The sequence below is a fragment of the Oncorhynchus nerka genome, unplaced genomic scaffold (genome assembly GCF_034236695.1).
Source record: "Oncorhynchus nerka isolate Pitt River unplaced genomic scaffold, Oner_Uvic_2.0 unplaced_scaffold_1942, whole genome shotgun sequence".
Classification (NCBI taxonomy): Eukaryota; Metazoa; Chordata; class Actinopteri; order Salmoniformes; family Salmonidae; genus Oncorhynchus; species Oncorhynchus nerka.
Genome location: NW_027039384.1, coordinates 10,001 through 30,000, shown reverse-complemented (window position 1 = coordinate 30,000; position 20,000 = coordinate 10,001). Strand labels below are relative to the sequence as shown.

General features: G+C 45.3%; 1 protein-coding gene across 1 annotated transcript in view; it reads right to left on the bottom strand.

Annotated features, from left to right (window-relative positions):
* The window catches only part of LOC135567612 (leucine-rich repeat-containing G-protein coupled receptor 5-like), a gene marked incomplete at both ends in the record, with an annotated part of 53,868 nt that overhangs the window by 30,244 nt on the left and 3,624 nt on the right, over nt 1-20,000 (bottom strand). Inside the window, one exon of the mRNA XM_065014899.1 lies at nt 16,339-16,410. Within this exon, the coding sequence (XP_064870971.1) occupies nt 16,339-16,410 (72 nt within the window). The remainder of the gene's footprint in view (nt 1-16,338; nt 16,411-20,000) is intronic.

Genomic DNA, 20,000 nt, shown 5'->3' with positions numbered 1-20,000 from the left:
TTTCTCAGCTGAATGGAACTCTTTACCAATCCATATTTCTAGCTGAATGGAACTCTTTACCAATCCATATTTCTCAGGCAACAAGTAAATCCACCTTCAAGATAAAAATTCAAGAACATCTAATGTGATAGACCATATGACTGGACAGGAAGTAGAAATAACATCTAATGTGATAGACCATATGACTGGACAGGAAGTAGAAAGAACATCTAATGTGATAGACCATGTGACTGGACAGGAAGTAGAAAGAACATCTAATGTGATAGACCATGTGACTGGACAGGAAGTAGAAAGAACATCTAATGTGATAGACCATGTGACTGGACAGGGAGTAGACAGAACATCTAATGAGATAGACCATATGACTGGACAGGAAATAGACAGAACATCTAATGAGATAGACCATATGACTGGACAGGAAATAGACAGAACATCTAATGAGATAGACCATATGACTGGACAGGAAATAGAAAGAACATCTAATGTGATAGACCATGTGACTGGACAGGAAATAGACAGAACATCTAATGTGATAGACCATATGACTGGACAGGAAATAGAAAGAACATCTAATGTGATAGACCATATGACTGGACAGGAAGTAGACAGAACATCTAATGAGATAGACCATATGACTGGACAGGAAATAGACAGAACATCTAATAAGATAGACCATATGACTGGACAGGAAATAGAAAGAACATCTAACGTGATAGACCATGTGACTGGACAGGGAGTAGACAGAACATCTAGTGAGATAGACCATATGACTGGACAGGAAATAGACAGAACATCTAATGAGATAGACCATATGACTGGACAGGAAATAGAAAGAACATATAATGTGGTAGACCATATGACTGGACAGGAAGTAGAAAGAACATCTAATGTGATAGACCATGTGACTGGACAGGAAGTAGAAAGAACATCTAATGTGATAGACCATGTGACTGGACAGGAAATAGACCATATGACTGGACAGGAAGTAGAAAGCGTCAACTGAATGTTAAATGTGTTTGTAGTTAAATGTAGTTGGTGTTGGACCCCAGGAAGATTAGCTAAAGTTACGGCATTAGCTAATGGGGATCCTAATAAATAATTACAAATAATTACAGAGACAGAGACAGAGACAGAGAGAGAGAGACAGAGAGAGAGACAGAGACAGAGAGAGGCAGAGAGAGAGACAGAGAGAGAGACAGAGAGAGGCAGACAGAGACAGAGAGAGAGAGACAGAGACAGAGACAGACAGACAGAGAGAGACAGAGAGAGAGAGAGAGAGAGAGAGAGAGAGAGAGAGAGAGAGAGAGACAGAGACAGAGACAGAGACAGAGAGACAGAGGCAGAGATAGAGAGAGACAGAGACAGAGACAGAGAGAGACAGATAGAGAGAGACAGAGACAGAGAGAGAGAGACAGAGACAGACAGACAGAGAGAGACAGAGAGAGAGAGACAGAGAGAGAGAGAGAGAGACAGAGACAGAGACAGAGACAGAGACAGAGAGACAGAGGCAGAGATAGAGAGAGACAGAGACAGGGAGGAGAGAGAGACAGAGACAGAGACAGAGACAGGGAGATATCGAGACAGGGAGAGAGATAGAGACAGAGACAGAGACAGAGACAGGGAGATATCGAGACAGGGAGAGAGATAGAGACAGAGACAGAGACAGAGACAGGGAGATATCGAGACAGAGAGAGAGAGAGATAGAGACAGAGACAGAGACAGGGAGCGAGAGACAGAGAGAGAGATAGAGCAAGTGAAAAAAATGAAACTACTAGGCATCATGTTGCACGCAGCTTTATCATGGTCAGAACACATAGATCATATTGTTGTTAAGATGGATAAGGGAATTACTGTTACAAGAAAATGTTCGGAGTATGAAACATCTAGCACACTGAATCAGGTGATTCAATCCCTGGTCCTATCACACTTAGAGTACTGTCCAGTTATATGGTCAATCCCTGGTCCTATCACACTTAGAGTACTGTCCAGTTATATGTTCAATCCCTGGTCCAATCCCTGGTCCAATTAGTACATATTAGCAACACACATAACCACCAAACCAGACAGGCAAATTCAGGGCAGCTAAGACTAACCCAAGCCAAGGACAAATCAACTTAAATCTACAGTTTTATATAGAGCCATAGCTGAATGGAACTCTTTACCAATGCATATTTATCAGCTGAATGGAACTCTTTACCAATCCATATTTCTCAGCTGAATGGAACTCTTTACCAATCCATATTTATCAGCTGAATGGAACTCTTTACCAATCCATATTTATCAGCTGAATGGAACTCTTTACCAATCCATATTTCTCAGCTGAATGGAACTCTTTACCAATGCATATTTATCAGCTGAATGGACCTCTTTACCAATCCATATTTCTAGCTGAATGGACCTCTTTACCAATCCATATTTCTAGCTGAATGGAACTCTTTACCAATGCATATTTATCAGCTGAATGGACCTCTTTACCAATCCATATTTCTAGCTGAATGGAACTCTTTACCAATCCATATTTCTAGCTGAATGGAACTCTTTACCAATCCATATTTATCAGCTGAATGGAACTCTTTACCAATCCATATTTATCAGCTGAATGGAACTCTTTACCAATCCATATTTCTAGCTGAATGGAACTCTTTACCAATCCATATTTCTAGCTGAATGGACCTCTTTACCAATCCATATTTCTAGCTGAATGGAACTCTTTACCAATCCATATTTCTAGCTGAATGGACCTCTTTACCAATCCATATTTCTAGCTGAATGGACCTCTTTACCAATCCATATTTCTAGCTGAATGGAACTCTTTACCAATCCATATTTCTAGCTGAATGGACCTCTTTACCAATCCATATTTCTAGCTGAATGGAACTCTTTACCAATCCATATTTCTAGCTGAATGGAACTCTTTACCAATCCATATTTCTCAGCTGAATGGAACTCTTTACCAATCCATATTTCTCAGCTGAATTGAACTCTTTACCAATCCATATTTCTAGCTGAATGGAACTCTTTACCAATCCATATTTATCAGCTGAATGGACCTCTTTACCAATCCATATTTATCAGCTGAATGGAACTCTTTACCAATCCATATTTCTAGCTGAATGGAACTCTTTACCAATCCATATTTCTAGCTGAATGGAACTCTTTACCAATCCATATTTCTAGCTGAATGGAACTCTTTACCAATCCATATTTCTCAGCTGAATGGAACTCTTTACCAATCCATATTTCTAGCTGAATGGAACTCTTTACCAATCCATATTTATCAGCTGAATGGACCTCTTTACCAATCCATATTTATCAGCTGAATGGACCTCTTTACCAATCCATATTTCTAGCTGAATGGACCTCTTTACCAATCCATATTTCTCAGCTGAATGGAACTCTTTACCAATCCATATTTCTAGCTGAATGGACCTCTTTACCAATCCATATTTATCAGCTGAATGGAACTCTTTACCAATCCATATTTCTAGCTGAATGGAACTCTTTACCAATCCATATTTCTCAGCTGAATGGAACTCTTTACCAATCCATATTTCTCAGCTGAATGGAACTCTTTACCAATCCATATTTCTCAGCTGAATGGAACTCTTTACCAATCCATATTTATCAGCTGAATGGAACTCTTTACCAATCCATATTTCTAGCTGAATGGAACTCTTTACCAATCCATATTTATCAGCTGAATGGAACTCTTTACCAATCCATATTTCTCAGCTGAATGGAACTCTTTACCAATCCATATTTATCAGCTGAATGGAACTCTTTACCAATCCATATTTCTAGCTGAATGGAACTCTTTACCAATCCATATTTATCAGCTGAATGGAACTCTTTACCAATCCATATTTCTCAGCTGAATGGAACTCTTTACCAATCCATATTTCTCAGCTGAATGGAACTCTTTACCAATCCATATTTATCAGCTGAATGGAACTCTTTACCAATCCATATTTCTAGCTGAATGGAACTCTTTACCAATCCATATTTATCAGCTGAATGGAACTCTTTACCAATCCATATTTATCAGCTGAATGGAACTCTTTACCAATCCATATTTCTAGCTGAATGGACCTCTTTACCAATCCATATTTATCAGCTGAATGGACCTCTTTACCAATCCATATTTCTAGCTGAATGGACCTCTTTACCAATCCATATTTCTAGCTGAATGGAACTCTTTACCAATCCATATTTCTAGCTGAATGGAACTCTTTACCAATCCATATTTCTCAGCTGAATGGAACTCTTTACCAATCCATATTTCTCAGCTGAATGGAACTCTTTACCAATCCATATTTCTCATCTGAATGGACCTCTTTACCAATCCATATTTATCAGCTGAATGGAACTCTTTACCAATCCATATTTATCAGCTGAATGGAACTCTTTACCAATCCATATTTCTCAGCTGAATGGAACTCTTTACCAATCCATATTTCTCAGCTGAATGGACCTCTTTACCAATCCATATTTCTCAGCTGAATGGAACTCTTTACCAATCCATATTTCTCATCTGAATGGAACTCTTTACCAATCCATATTTCTCAGCTGAATGGAACTCTTTACCAATCCATATTTATCAGCTGAATGGACCTCTTTACCAATCCATATTTCTAGCTGAATGGAACTCTTTACCAATCCATATTTCTCAGCTGAATGGAACTCTTTACCAATCCATATTTATCAGCTGAATGGACCTCTTTACCAATCCATATTTATCAGCTGAATGGAACTCTTTACCAATCCATATTTATCAGCTGAATGGAACTCTTTACCAATCCATATTTATCAGCTGAATGGACCTCTTTACCAATCCATATTTCTAGCTGAATGGACCTTTTACCAATCCATATTTCTCAGCTGAATGGAACTCTTTACCAATCCATATTTCTAGCTGAATGGAACTCTTTACCAATCCATATTTCTAGCTGAATGGAACTCTTTACCAATCCATATTTCTCAGCTGAATGGAACTCTTTACCAATCCATATTTCTCAGCTGAATGGAACTCTTTACCAATCCATATTTCTAGCTGAATGGAACTCTTTACCAATCCATATTTCTCAGGCAACAAGTAAATCCACCTTCAAGATAAAAATTCAAGAACATCTAATGTGATAGACCATATGACTGGACAGGAAGTAGAAATAACATCTAATGTGATAGACCATATGACTGGACAGGAAGTAGAAAGAACATCTAATGTGATAGACCATGTGACTGGACAGGAAGTAGAAAGAACATCTAATGTGATAGACCATGTGACTGGACAGGGAGTAGACAGAACATCTAATGAGATAGACCATATGACTGGACAGGAAATAGACAGAACATCTAATGAGATAGACCATATGACTGGACAGGAAATAGACAGAACATCTAATGAGATAGACCATATGACTGGACAGGAAATAGAAAGAACATCTAATGTGATAGACCATGTGACTGGACAGGAAATAGACAGAACATCTAATGTGATAGACCATATGACTGGACAGGAAATAGAAAGAACATCTAATGTGATAGACCATATGACTGGACAGGAAGTAGACAGAACATCTAATGAGATAGACCATATGACTGGACAGGAAATAGACAGAACATCTAATAAGATAGACCATATGACTGGACAGGAAATAGAAAGAACATCTAACGTGATAGACCATGTGACTGGACAGGGAGTAGACAGAACATCTAGTGAGATAGACCATATGACTGGACAGGAAATAGACAGAACATCTAATGAGATAGACCATATGACTGGACAGGAAATAGAAAGAACATATAATGTGGTAGACCATATGACTGGACAGGAAGTAGAAAGAACATCTAATGTGATAGACCATGTGACTGGACAGGAAGTAGAAAGAACATCTAATGTGATAGACCATGTGACTGGACAGGAAATAGACCATATGACTGGACAGGAAGTAGAAAGCGTCAACTGAATGTTAAATGTGTTTGTAGTTAAATGTAGTTGGTGTTGGACCCCAGGAAGATTAGCTAAAGTTACGGCATTAGCTAATGGGGATCCTAATAAATAATTACAAATAATTACAGAGACAGAGACAGAGACAGAGAGAGAGAGACAGAGAGAGAGACAGAGACAGAGAGAGGCAGAGAGAGAGACAGAGAGAGAGACAGAGAGAGGCAGACAGAGACAGAGAGAGAGAGACAGAGACAGAGACAGACAGACAGAGAGAGACAGAGAGAGAGAGAGAGAGAGAGAGAGAGAGAGAGAGACAGAGACAGAGACAGAGACAGAGACAGAGAGACAGAGGCAGAGATAGAGAGAGACAGAGACAGAGACAGAGAGAGACAGATAGAGAGAGACAGAGACAGAGAGAGAGAGACAGAGACAGACAGACAGAGAGAGACAGAGAGAGAGAGAGAGAGAGAGACAGATAGAGATAGACAGAGACAGAGAGAGAGAGACAGAGACAGACAGACAGAGAGAGACAGAGAGAGAGAGAGAGAGAGAGAGAAATATAAAAAATAAAGAACAGTTCAATTCTACAACCACCTAAAAGGAAGCGATTCCCAAACCTTCCGTAACAAAGCCATCACCTACAGAGAGATGAACCTGGAGTAAAGTCCCCTAAGCAAACTGGTCCTGGGGCTCTGTTCACAAACACACCGCACAGAGCCCCAGGACAGCAGCACAATTAGACACAACCAAATCATGAGAGAACAAAAAGATAATTACTTGACACATTGGAAAGAAATAACAAAAAAACAGAGCAAACTAGAATGCTGTTTTGCCCTAAACAGAGAGTACACAGTGGCAGAATACCTGACCACTGTGACTGACCCAAACTTTAGGAAAGCTTTGACTATTGTCATGACGTTGGCCTGGGGGGTAGGTTTATGACAGTCATAAATACCTCTTCCCCCCTTTTTCCTCTCTCTACCCTACTGATGTGACTATTGAAAACCCCTTGGTTAACATAGAGATTCGGGGAACATCAGAAGGTGGGGGGAAATGAACTATATTCTGGTAATCCGACCAATTGAACATATGCGAGACAGATCATATGATGTCAGTTGGGTTGTCATCTGAGACATTCTCATCGATGATAGGATGACATTAACTCCACAGTGGAAAGTCTACACATCAGAGTTATCGGATTCACATGGAATTGTTGTTCAATTTAAATGTTTGAATATCAAATTATTCGTGATGGAATGAAATGTGATTTTAGCTTCTAAAATGTGAGATTTGGGTTTTCATAAGATAGGGCTCTGCTCAATCAGTGGCCCGCCCCTGTGAAGGGACATGGGCTATAAAACTTTTCAAACATGCCCTCCTCTCCCTTCCTATATAAAGCCTTGACAACAATGTAACCTCCTGTTCCGAGGATGTGAGGACGACGGTCCGATGTCAGAATGGTTCAGATAATAACAACAGAACGAAGCCAACATCAGCGTGAGCTTTGCTTGCGAATGGTATGAACTTTGAACTCTTATTCACTACAGAAGTGAAACCTCCTAGCCGTTGAGTTAGCAACAGCAGCTGCAAACGCAGGTTAGGAAGGAACAGACAGAGTATCCCGTCTATCACACATCGACGTTACTACAATGTATCCAATTAACCAGCAGACTTGGTTGAGCAACACAGCCTTCCATGTACCTCTATAAATATATTTCCCTCAGATTACACAGATCCACAAAGAATTTGAAAACATGTTTAAACATTTACATTGAAGTAAACCTAGAGTGGCCCCTAGGTTAAAGACACCATTTGGACAGAGATTGTCCCCCCCCCCCCCCCCCTAGGTTTAAGACACCATTTGGACAGAGATTGTCGCCCCCCCCCCCTAGGTTTGAGACACCATTTGGACAGAGATTGTCCCCCCTAGGTTTAAGACACCATTTGGAAAGAGATTGTCGCCCCCCTAGGTTTAAGACACCATTTGGACAGAGATTGCCGCCCCCCTAGGTTTAAGACACCATTTGGACAGAGATTGTCGCCCCCTAGGTTTAAGACACCATTTGGACAGAGATTGCCCCCCTAGGTTTAAGACACCATTTGGACAGAGATTGCCCCCCCCTAGGTTTAAGACACCATTTGGACAGAGATTTGCCCCCCCCCCCCTAGGTTTAAGACACCATTTGGACAGAGATTGCCCCCCCCTAGGTTTAAGACACCATTTGGACAGAGATTGCCCCTCCCCCTCCTAGGTTTAAGACACCATTTGGACGTGTAACGGATGTGAAACGGCTAGCTTAGTTAGCGGTGGTGCTGGTGTAACGGATGTGAAACGGCTAGCTTAGTTAGCGGTGGTGCTAAATAGCGTTTCAATCGGTGACGTCACTCGCTCTGAGACCTTGAAGTAGTGGTTCCCCTTTGCTCTGCAAGGGCCGCGGCTTTTGTGGAGCGATGGGTAACGATGCTTCGTGGGTGACTGTTGTTGATGTGTGCAGAGGGTCCCTGGTTCGTGCCCGGGTATGGGCGAGGGGACGGTCTAAAGTTATACTGTTACAGACACAGAGTGGCCCCTAGGGTTAAGACACCATTTGGACAGAGAGTGGTCCCCCCTAGGGTTAAGACACCATTTGGACAGAGAGTGGTCCCCCCTAGGGTTAAGACACCATTTGGATAGAGAGTGGCCCCCCATAGGGTTAAGACACCATTTGGACAGAGAGTGGCCCCTAGGATTAAGACACCATTTGGATAGAGAGTGACCCCCATAGGGTTAAGACACCATTTGGACAGAGAGTGGCCCCTAGGATTAAGACACCATTTGGATAGAGAGTGGCCCCCCATAGGGTTAAGACACCATTTGGACAGAGAGTGGCCCCTAGGGTTAAGACACCATTTGGATAGAGAGTGGCCCCCCATAGGGTTAAGACACCATTTGGACAGAGAGTGGCCCCTAGGATTAAGACACCATTTGGATAGAGAGTGGCCCCCCATAGGGTTAAGACACCATTTGGACAGAGAGTGGCCCCTAGGGTTAAGACACTATTTGGACAGAGAGTGGCCCCTAGGGTTAAGACACCATTTGGATAGAGAGTGGCCCCCCATAGGGTTAAGACACCATTTGGACAGAGAGTGGCCCCTAGGATTAAGAGCTAATCATGGCTTGGGCTCCCAGTCCTCCTAGTCCGTGGGAGGTTGTTTGGTTACTTGGTCAGCCTGTGCATCTCTCCAGCAGGAGTGGACAGGGTTCAGTAGTAGAAATCTGTGCTGCTGGCACACTGCATACAGAGCTATCCTGTTGCACCCTGCCAGAAGGTTGTCTGTAATACAGTGAAAACCCTGGGAGAACATGTGCATGCCGGTCGTTCGTCCGGTCGTATGTAGGGAAACATCAAATCAAATCAAATCAAATGGTATTGGTCACGTACACATGGTGGGCAGATGTTAATGCGAGTGTAGCGAAATGCTTGTGCTTCTAGTTTCCAACCGTGCAGTAATATCTAACAAGTCATCTTAACAATTTCACAACAACTACCTTTATACACACAAGTGTAAAGGAATGAATATTAATATGTACATTTAAATATATGAATGAGTGATGGTACAGAACGGCATAGGCAAGATGCAGTAGATGGTATCGAGTACAGTATATACACATGAGATGAGTAATGTAGGGTATGTAAACATTATATAGAGTGGGCAGCAATTATTACAGAGTCCTGCTCACAACGACCACACACACAGTCAGACTCTGCATCAACAAATGGCACCTTATTCCCTTTAGAGAGCACTACTTTTGACCAGGACCCTATATGTCTCTGGCCAAAAGTAGTGCACTAAACAGGGAATAGGGTGCGATTTGGGATGCAAAGAGAGACACATAGACACACTGCAGCAGGAAGGACATAGAACCCTTTTTAAATGAATAACGGACATGTGTGTGTTAGAACTCAGGTTCTAGAGTTCAGATGGAGAATATCATGTCTGTGTGTTAGAACTCAGGTTCTAGAGTTCAGATGGAGAATATCATGTCTGTGTGTTAGAACTCAGGTTCTAGAGTTCAGATGGAGAATATCATATCTGTGTGTTAGAACTCAGGTTCTAGAGTTCAGATGGAGAATATCATGTCTGTGTGTTAGAACTCAGGTTCTAGAGTTCAGTTGGAACATGTCTGTGTGTTAGAACTCAGGTTCTAGAATTCAAATGGAGAATATCATGTCTGTGTTAGAACTCGGGTTGTAGAGTTCAGATGGAGAATATGATGTCTGTGTGTTAGACATTTACATTACATTACATTACATTTAAGTCATTTAGCAGACGCTCTTATCCAGAGCGACTTACAAATTGGTGCATTCACCTTATGACATCCAGTGGAACAGCCACTTTACAATAGTGCATCTAAATCTTTTAAGGGGGGGTGAGAAGGATTACTTTATCCTATCCTAGGTATTCCTTAAAGAGGTGGGGTTTCAGGTGTCTCCGGAAGGTGGTGATTGACTCCGCTGTCCTGGCGTCGTGAGGGGGAGTTTGTTCCACCATTGGGGGCCAGAGCAGCGAACAGTTTTGACTGGGCTGAGCGGGAACTGTACTTCCTCAGTGGTAGGGAGGCGAGCAGGCCAGAGGTGGATGAACGCAGTGCCCTTGTTTGGGTGTAGGGCCTGATCAGAGCCTGGAGGTACTGAGGTGCCGTTCCCCTCACAGCTACATAGGCAAGCACCATGGTCTTGTAGCGGATGCGAGCTTCAACTGGAAGCCAGTGGAGAGAGCGGAGGAGCGGGGTGACGTGAGAGAACTTGGGAAGGTTGAACACCAGACGGGCTGCGGCGTTCTGGATGAGTTGTAGGGGTTTAATGGCACAGGCAGGGAGCCCAGCCAACAGCGAGTTGCAGTAATCCAGACGGGAGATGACAAGTGCCTGGATTAGGACCTGCGCCGCTTCCTGTGTGAGGCAGGGTCGTACTCTGCGGATGTTGTAGAGCATGAACCTACAGGAACGGGCCACCGCCTTGATGTTAGTTGAGAACGACAGGGTGTTGTCCAGGATCACGCCAAGGTTCTTAGCGCTCTGGGAGGAGGACACAGTGGAGTTGTCAACCGTGATGGCGAGATCATGGAACGGGCAGTCCTTCCCTGGGAGGAAGAGCAGCTCCGTCTTGCCGAGGTTCAGCTTGAGGTGGTGATCCGTCATCCACACTGATATGTCTGCCAGACATGCAGAGATGTGTTAGAACTCAGGTTCTAGAGTTCAGATGGAGAATATCATGTCTGTGTGTTAGAACTCAGGTTCTAGAATTCAAATGGAGAATATCATGTCTGTGTTAGAACTCGGGTTGTAGAGTTCAGATGGAGAATATGATGTATGTGTGTTAGAACTCAGGTTCTAGACTTCAGATGGAGAATATCATGTCTGTGTGTTAGAACTCAGGTTCTAGAGTTCAGATGGAGAATATCATGTCTGTGTGTTAGAACTCAGGTTCTAGAATTCAAATGGAGAATATCATGTCTGTGTTAGAACTCGGGTTGTAGAGTTCAGATGGAGAATATGATGTATGTGTGTTAGAACTCAGGTTCTAGACTTCAGATGGAGAATATCATGTCTGTGTGTTAGAACTCAGGTTCTAGACTTCAGATGGAGAATATCATGTCTGTGTGTTAGAACTCAGGTTCTAGAGTTCAGATGGAGAATATCATGTCTGTGTATTAGAACTCAGGTTCTAGAGTTCAGATGGAGAATATCATGTCTGTGTGTTAGAACTCAGGTTCTAGAGTTCAGATGGAGAATATCATGTCTGTGTGTTAGAACTCAGGTTCTAGAGTTCAGATGGAGAATATCATGTCTGTGTGTTAGAATTCAGGTTCTAGAGTTCAGATGGAGAATATCATGTCTGTGTGTTAGAACTCAGGTTCTAGAATTCAAATGGAGAATATCATGTCTGTGTGTTAGAACTCAGGTTCTAGAGTTCAGATGGAGAATATCATGTCTGTGTGTTAGAACTCAGGTTCTAGAATGCAAATGGAGAATATCATGTCTGTGTGTTAGAACTCAGGTTCTAGAGTTCAGATGGAGAATATCATGTCTGTGTGTTAGAACTCAGGTTCTAGAGTTCAGATGGAGAATATCATGTCTGTGTGTTTAGAACTCAGGTTCTAGAGTTCAGATGGAGAATATCATGTCTGTGTGTTTAGAACTCAGGTTCTAGAGTTCAGATGGAGAATATCAGGTGGATTTTTGCTTTGTTTAATTCCCTCACACAGACATCTGTCATGTAAACGTTGTCATATTTGCAGCTGGGTTAATTAAACAGAAACCGAACCGAGTCATGACTTTGATATTATACGGAAAAATAAACACAGTACTACTAAATAAACACAGTACTACTAAGCCAGGGAGTGTTTTGCTAAATAAACACAGTACTACTAAATAAACACAGTACTACTAAATAAACACAGTACTACTAAATAAACACAGTACTACTAAGCCAGGGAGAGTTTTGCTAAATAAACACAGTACTACTAAGCCAGGGAGTGTTTTGCTAAATAAACACAGTACTCCTAAATAAACACAGTACTACTAAGTCAGGGAGTGGTTTGCTAAATAAACACAGTACTACAAAGCCAGGGAGTGTTTTGCTAAATAAACGCAGTACTACTAAGCCAGGGAGTGTTTTGCTAAATAAACGCAGTACTACAAAGCCAGGGAGTGTTTTGCTAAATAAACGCAGTACTACTAAGCCAGGGAGTGTTTTGCTAAATAGTGGCAGGACTACAAAGCCAGGGAGTGTTTTGCTAAATAAACACAGTACTACTAAGCCAGGGAGTGTTTTGCTAAATAAACACAGTACTACTAAGCCAGGGAGTGTTTTGCTAAATAAACGCAGTACTACTAAGCCAGGGAGTGTTTTGCTAAATAAACGCAGTACTACTAAGCCAGGGAGTGTTTTGCTAAATAAACGCAGTACTACTAAGCCAGGGAGTGTTTTGCTAAATAAACGCAGTACTACTAAGCCAGGGAGTGTTTTGCTAAATAAACACAGTACTACTAAGCCAGGGAGTGTTTTGCTAAATAAACGCAGTACTACAAAGCCAGGGAGTGTTTTGCTAAATAAACACAGTACTACAAAGCCAGGGAGTGTTTTGCCAAAATAACACAGTACTACTAAACCAGGGAGACCCAGGATGGTACCAGGAAGAGAGTGTAAATCAAATCAAATCAAATTTATTTATATAGCCCTTCGTACATCAGCTGATATCTCAAAGTGCTGTACAGAAACCCAGCCTAAAACCCCAAACAGCAAGCAATGCAGGTGTAGAAGCACACAGTAACATCTGTGTGTTTTTAAGGTATAGGAACTACACACTTAGTTTCCCATGTTGTTGTATGGAGAAGCAGCCAGGATAAAGGTCCTGTATGTAATACTGGGGGGGGATGATCATGTGACGATCGGCCTTTTGCTTGTGTGGACATGTAAATGTCTAACCATTATCAAAATGACAAATGGATAAAGGAGGATTGTAAGGAAGGCAGGCAGGCAGGCAGGGGGTTAACGAATAGCTCCCAGTCCCTGGAGCTGAATAGATGTCATGTGACACATGGAGAGTTAATGTGAGCACTCCTCACCCCCCCGCAGGGTGGAGACAGAGACCCCTCCCTGAGGAGAATATGCCGGCTGTGTCCAAGCAGCTGCTGCCATTACTGATACACTATTCTTTATGGGGGGAGTGGAGGAAAACCCCCACATACACAACAATCTGGAAGACACACGTTTCATAGTTACCCACAAGTCTCTCTGTTATCTACAAGTCTCTCTGTTACCTACACATCTTTCTGTTACCCACAAGTCTCTCTGTCACCCACAAGTCTCTCTGTTATCTACAAGTCTCTCTGTTACCTACACATCTCTCTGTTACCCACAAGTCTCTCTGTTACCACAAGTCTCTCTGTTACCCACAAGTCTCTCTGTTACCCACACGTCTCTCTGTTATCTACAAGTCTCTCTGTTACCCACACGTCTCTGTTACCCACAAGTCTCTCTGTTACCCACAAGTGTCTCTGTTACCCACACGTCTCTCTGTTACCCACACGTCTCTCTGTTACCCACACATCTCTCTGTTATCTACAAGTCTCTCTGTTACCCACACGTCTCTCTGTTACCCACACATCTCTCTGTTATCTACAAGTCTCTCTGTTACCCACACGTCTCTGTTACCCACAAGTCTCTCTGTTACCCACACATCTCTCTGTTATCTACAAGTCTCTCTGTTACCCACACGTCTCTCTGTTACCCACACATCTCTCTGTTATCTACAAGTCTCTCTGTTACCCACACGTCTCTGTTACCCACAAGTCTCTCTGTTACCCACACGTCTCCTTTACCCACAAGTGTCTCTGTTACCCACACGTCTCTCTGTTACCCACACGTCTCTCTGTTACCCACACATCTCTCTGTTACCCACAAGTCTCTCTGTTACCCACACGTCTCTCTGTTATCTACATGTCTCTCTGTTACCCACACGTCTCTGTTACCCACAAGTCTCTCTGTTACCCACACGTCTCCTTTACCCACAAGTGTCTCTGTTACCCACACGTCTCTCTGTTACCCACACATCTCTCTGTTACCCACACGTCTCTCTGTTACCCACACATCTCTCTGTTACCCACACATCTCTCTGTTACCCACAAGTCTCTCTGTTACCCACACGTGTCTCTGTTACCCACACGTCTCTCTGTTACCCACAAGCCCCTCTAAATGCAAAATTAATGAACATGTAAAAGCCATGGGAGTGTGTGATTTTTGGAGGGAATCTCCTAACAGGGAATATATTTAACTACATGACAAATAGTATATTCCGTGTTAGGGGATTCCTTTAATGAACCGGCCAGCCAGCCAGCCAACCAACTAGCCAGCGGCTTCTGGTATGCTTCAGTGCACCCAGACCCAAAAACGTCTATTTATGCATGTGAATGACTTTTAGTCAGGCAAACAATTAACTGAGAGAGAGAGAACCAGAGAGCGAGAGAGAACCAGAGAGCGAGAGAGAACCAGAGAGCAAGAGAGCACCAGAGAGCGAGAGAGAACCAGAGAGCGAGAGAGAACCAGAGAGCGAGAGAGAACCAGAGAGCAGCGGCCCACTTCTAGAGCTGTAAGGGAAACTCTCTGTGTTGTGTGACTGTCAGTGGCAAAAGAAGGAGGGAGGGAGGAGGAGGGAAAAGAGAGGGAGGGAGGAGGAGGGAGAAGAGAGGTGTAGGGAGGGAGGAAGAGGGAGAAGAGAGGGAGGGAGGAGGAGGGAGAAGAGAGGTGTAGGGAGGGAGGAGGAGGGAGAAGAGAGGTGTAGGGAGGGAGGAGGAGGGAGAAGAGAGGGAGGGAGGAGGAGGGAGAAGAGAGGGAGGGAGGAGGAGGGAGAAGAGAGATGTAGGGAGGGAGGAGGAGGGAGAAGAGAGGGAGGGAGGGAGGAGTAGGGAGAAGAGAGGTGTAGGGAGGGAGGAGGAGGGAGATGAGAGGGAGGGAGGGAGGAGTAGGGAGAAGAGAGGTGTAGGGAGGGAGGAGGAGGGAGAAGAGAGGGAGGGAGGGAGGAGTAGGGAGAAGAGAGGGAGGGAGGGAGGAGTAGGGAGAAGAGAGGTGTAGGGAGGGAGGAGGAGGGAGAAGAGAGTTGTAGGGAGGAGGAGGAGGGAGAAGAGAGGTGTAGCGAGGGAGGGAGGAGGGAGGAGGAAAAGAGAGATGTAGGGAGGGAGGAGAAGGGAGAGGAGAGATGTAGGGAGGGAGGAGGAAAGATAAGAGAGGTGAAGGGAGGGAGGAGGAGGGAGAAGAGAGATGTAGGGAGGGAGGAGGGAGAAGAGAGGTGTAGCGAGGGAGGAGGAGGGAGGAGGGAAAAGAGAGATGTAGGGAGGGAGGAGAAGGGAGAGGAGAGATGTAGGGAGGGAGGAGGAGAGAGAAGAGAGGTGTAGGGAGGGAGAAGGAGGGAGAAGAGAGATGTAGGGAGGGAGGAGGAGAGAGAAGAGAGGTGTAGGGAGGGATGAGGAGGGAGAAGAGAGGGAGGGAGGAGGAGGGACAAGAGATTGAGGGAGGGAGGAGGGAGGGAGTAGGGGTGGAAGAGAGATGAAGGGAGGAGAAGGTAGAAGAGATGGAGGGAGGAGGAGGGAGAAGAGAGGGAGGGAGGAGGGGGGAGAGAGATGAAGGGAGAAGAGAGATGAAGGGAGGAGGAGGGAGAAGAGATGGAGGAAGGAGGAGGGAGAAGAGAGGGAGGGAGGTGGGGGAGAAGAGAGATGGAGGGAGAAGAGAGAGGGAGGGAGAAGGAGACGGGAGAGAGATGAAGGTAGGAGGAGGGAGAAGAGAGATGAAGAGGGCAAAGAATCTCCAAATGGCAGTAGTTGTATACATGATAATGAGAGGTCAACTTACAGAGTCTCCAGGCTGTGAAGGCCGTCAAAGCACTGCGTTCCCAGGGTGCGGATTCTATTGTTATTGAGATGCCTGCAGAGGAATGCAAAGAGAACAGTCAGAGAGACACACCCACACAGCCCGGGACAGGACAGCTGATTGGCTGGGGAGGGAAAACAAAGGGAGGGGGGTTGGAGACTGGGGAGAGGGTGAGGGAGGGGTGAGGAGGAGGGAGAGGGTGAGGAGTGAGAGGGTGGGGGTGAGGAGGAGGAAGAATGGGGGAATCTGCACCTTGTCTCCTTGTTCCTCCCCAAGGCTTCACTCATTACATACAAATTAGTGTCACTCTACAGGAGACTTGCAAACGGTTTGATTAGACAGAGCAGTGTGGAGGGATGTTTGCTACGCAGAATAACAGAGCTGTTAAATGGTATATGACGAGAGGAGGAGAATAACGTTAAACTGAAGGCTGACTAGACTGACACAGAACATAACGAAGAGAGGAGGAGAACAAGTCCTTTAAAACCAGTTCAATGACTAATGACATGAAAACTTCTGGGGGGAAAACAAATCAACAGACATGGTTGTCAGTAACTGTTGCTCGTCGTTTTAGTCAACTGTCTGGAAGAGGAAGTGGCTCTGTCAACTGTCTGGAAGTGGAACCGCTCTGTCAACTGTCTGGAAGTGAAACTGCTCTGTCAACTGTCTGGAAGTGGAACCTCTCTGTCAACTGTCTGGAAGTGGAAGTGGCTCTGTCAACTGTCTGGAAGTGGAACCGCTCTGTCAACTGTCTGGAAGTGGAACCACTCTGTCAACTGTCTCGAAGTGGAACCGCTCTGTCAACTGTCTGGAAGAGGAAGTGGCTCTGTCAACTGTCTGGAAGAGGAACCGCTCTGTCAACTGTCTGGAAGTGGAACCGCTCTGTCAACTGTCTGGAAGTGGAACCGCTCTGTCAACTGTCTGGAAGTGGAACCGCTCTGGAAGTGGAACCGCTCTGTCAACTGTCTGGAAGTGGAAGTGGCTCTGTCAACTGTCTGGAAGTGGAACCGCTCTGTCAACTGTCTGGAAGTGCAACCACTCTGTCAACTGTCTGGAAGAGGAAGTGGCTCTGTCAACTGTCTGGAAGAGGAACCGCTCTGTCAACTGTCTGGAAGTGGAACCGCTCTGTCAACTGTCTGGAAGTGGAACCGCTCTGTCAACTGTCTGGAAGAGGAAGTGGCTCTGTCAACTGTCTGGAAGTGGAACCGCTCTGTCAACTGTCTGGAAGTGGAACCGCTCTGTCAACTGTCTGGAAGTGGAACCACTCTGTCAACTGTCTGGAAGTGGAACCGCTCTGTCAACTGTCTGGAAGTGGAACCGCTCTGTCAACTGTCTGGAAGAGGAAGTGCCTCTGTCAACTGTCTGGAAGTGGAACCGCTCTGTCAACTGTCTGGAAGTGGAACCGCTCTGTCAACTGTCTGGAAGTGGAACCGCTCTGTCAACTGTCTGGAAGTGGAACCGCTCTGTCAACTGTCTGGAAGTGGAACCGCTCTGTCAACTGTCTGGAAGTGGAACCGCTCTGTCAACTGTCTGGAAGTGGAACCGCTCTGTCAACTGTCTGGAAGTGAAACCGCTCTGTCAACTGTCTGGAAGTGGAACCTTTCTGTCAACTGTCTGGAAGTGGAACCTCTCTGTCAACTGTCTGGAAGTGGAACCGCTCTGTCAACTGTCTGGAAGTGGAACCGCTCTGTCAACTGTCTGGAAGTGGAACCGCTCTGTCAACTGTCTGGAAGTGGAACCGCTCTGTCAACTGTCTGGAAGTGGAACCGCTCTGTCAACTGTCTGGAAGTGGAACCGCTCTGTCAACTGTCTGGAAGTGGAACCGCTCTGTCAACTGTCTGGAAGTGGAACCGCTCTGTCAACTGTCTGGAAGTGGAACCATTCTGTCAACTGTCTGGAAGTGGAACCGCTCTGTCAACTGTCTGGAAGAGGAAGTGGCTCTGTCAACTGTCTGGAAGTGGAACCGCTCTGTCAACTGTCTGGAAGTGGAACCGCTCTGTCAACTGTCTGGAAGTGGAACCGCTCTGTCAACTGTCTGGAAGTGGAACCGCTCTGTCAACTGTCTGGAAGTGGAACCGCTCTGTCAACTGTCTGGAAGTGGAACCTCTCTGTCAACTGTCTGGAAGTGGAACCGCTCTGTCAACTGTCTGGAAGAGGAACCGCTCTGTCAACTGTCTGGAAGAGGAACCGCTCTGTCAACTGTCTGGAAGTGGAACCGCTCTGTCAACTGTCTGGAAGTGGAACCGCTCTGTCAACTGTCTGGAAGTGGAACCGCTCTGTCAACCGTCTGGAAGTGGCTCTGTCAACTGTCTGGAAGTGGAACCGCTCTGTCAACTGTCTGGAAGTGGAACCGCTCTGTCAACTGTCTGGAAGAGGAAGTGGCTCTGTCAACTGTCTGGAAGTGGAACCGCTCTGTCAACTGTCTGGAAGTGAAACCGCTCTGTCAACTGTCTGGAAGTGAAACTGCTCTGTCAACTGTCTGGAAGAGGAACCGCTCTGTCAACTGTCTGGAAGTGGAACCGCTCTGTCAACTGTCTGGAAGTGGAACCGCTCTGTCAACTGTCTGGAAGTGGAACCGCTCTGTCAACCGTCTGGAAGTGGCTCTGTCAACTGTCTGGAAGTGGAACCGCTCTGTCAACTGTCTGGAAGTGGAACCGCTCTGTCAACTGTCTGGAAGAGGAAGTGGCTCTGTCAACTGTCTGGAAGTGGAACCGCTCTGTCAACTGTCTGGAAGTGAAACTGCTCTGTCAACTGTCTGGAAGTGGAACCTCTCTGTCAACTGTCTGGAAGTGGAACCGCTCTGTCAACTGTCTGGAAGTGGAAATGGCTCTGTCAACTGTCTGGAAGTGGAACCGCTCTGTCAACTGTCTGGAAGTGGAACCACTGTCAACTGTCTCGAAGTGGAACCGCTCTGTCAACTGTCTGGAAGAGGAAGTGGCTCTGTCAACTGTCTGGAAGAGGAACCGCTCTGTCAACTGTCTGGAAGTGGAACCGCTCTGTCAACTGTCTGGAAGTGGAACCGCTCTGTCAACTGTCTGGAAGAGGAAGTGGCTCTGTCAACTGTCTGGAAGTGGAACCGCTCTGTCAACTGTCTGGAAGTGGAACCGCTCTGGAAGTGGAACCGCTCTGTCAACTGTCTGGAAGTGGAAGTGGCTCTGTCAACTGTCTGGAAGTGGAACCGCTCTGTCAACTGTCTGGAAGTGGAACCACTCTGTCAACTGTCTCGAAGTGGAACCGCTCTGTCAACTGTCTGGAAGAGGAAGTGGCTCTGTCAACTGTCTGGAAGAGGAACCGCTCTGTCAACTGTCTGGAAGTGGAACCGCTCTGTCAACTGTCTGGAAGTGGAACCGCTCTGTCAACTGTCTGGAAGAGGAAGTGGCTCTGTCAACTGTCTGGAAGTGGAACCGCTCTGTCAACTGTCTGGAAGTCAACTGTCTGGAAGTGGAACCGCTCTGTCAACTGTCTGGAAGTGTCTGGAAGTGGAACCGCTCTGTCAACTGTCTGGAAGTGGAACCGCTCTGTCAACTGTCTGGAAGTGGAACCGCTCTGTCAACTGTCTGGAAGTGGAACCGCTCTGTCAACTGTCTGGAAGTGGAACCGCTCTGTCAACTGTCTGGAAGTGGAAGTGGCTCTGTCAACTGTCT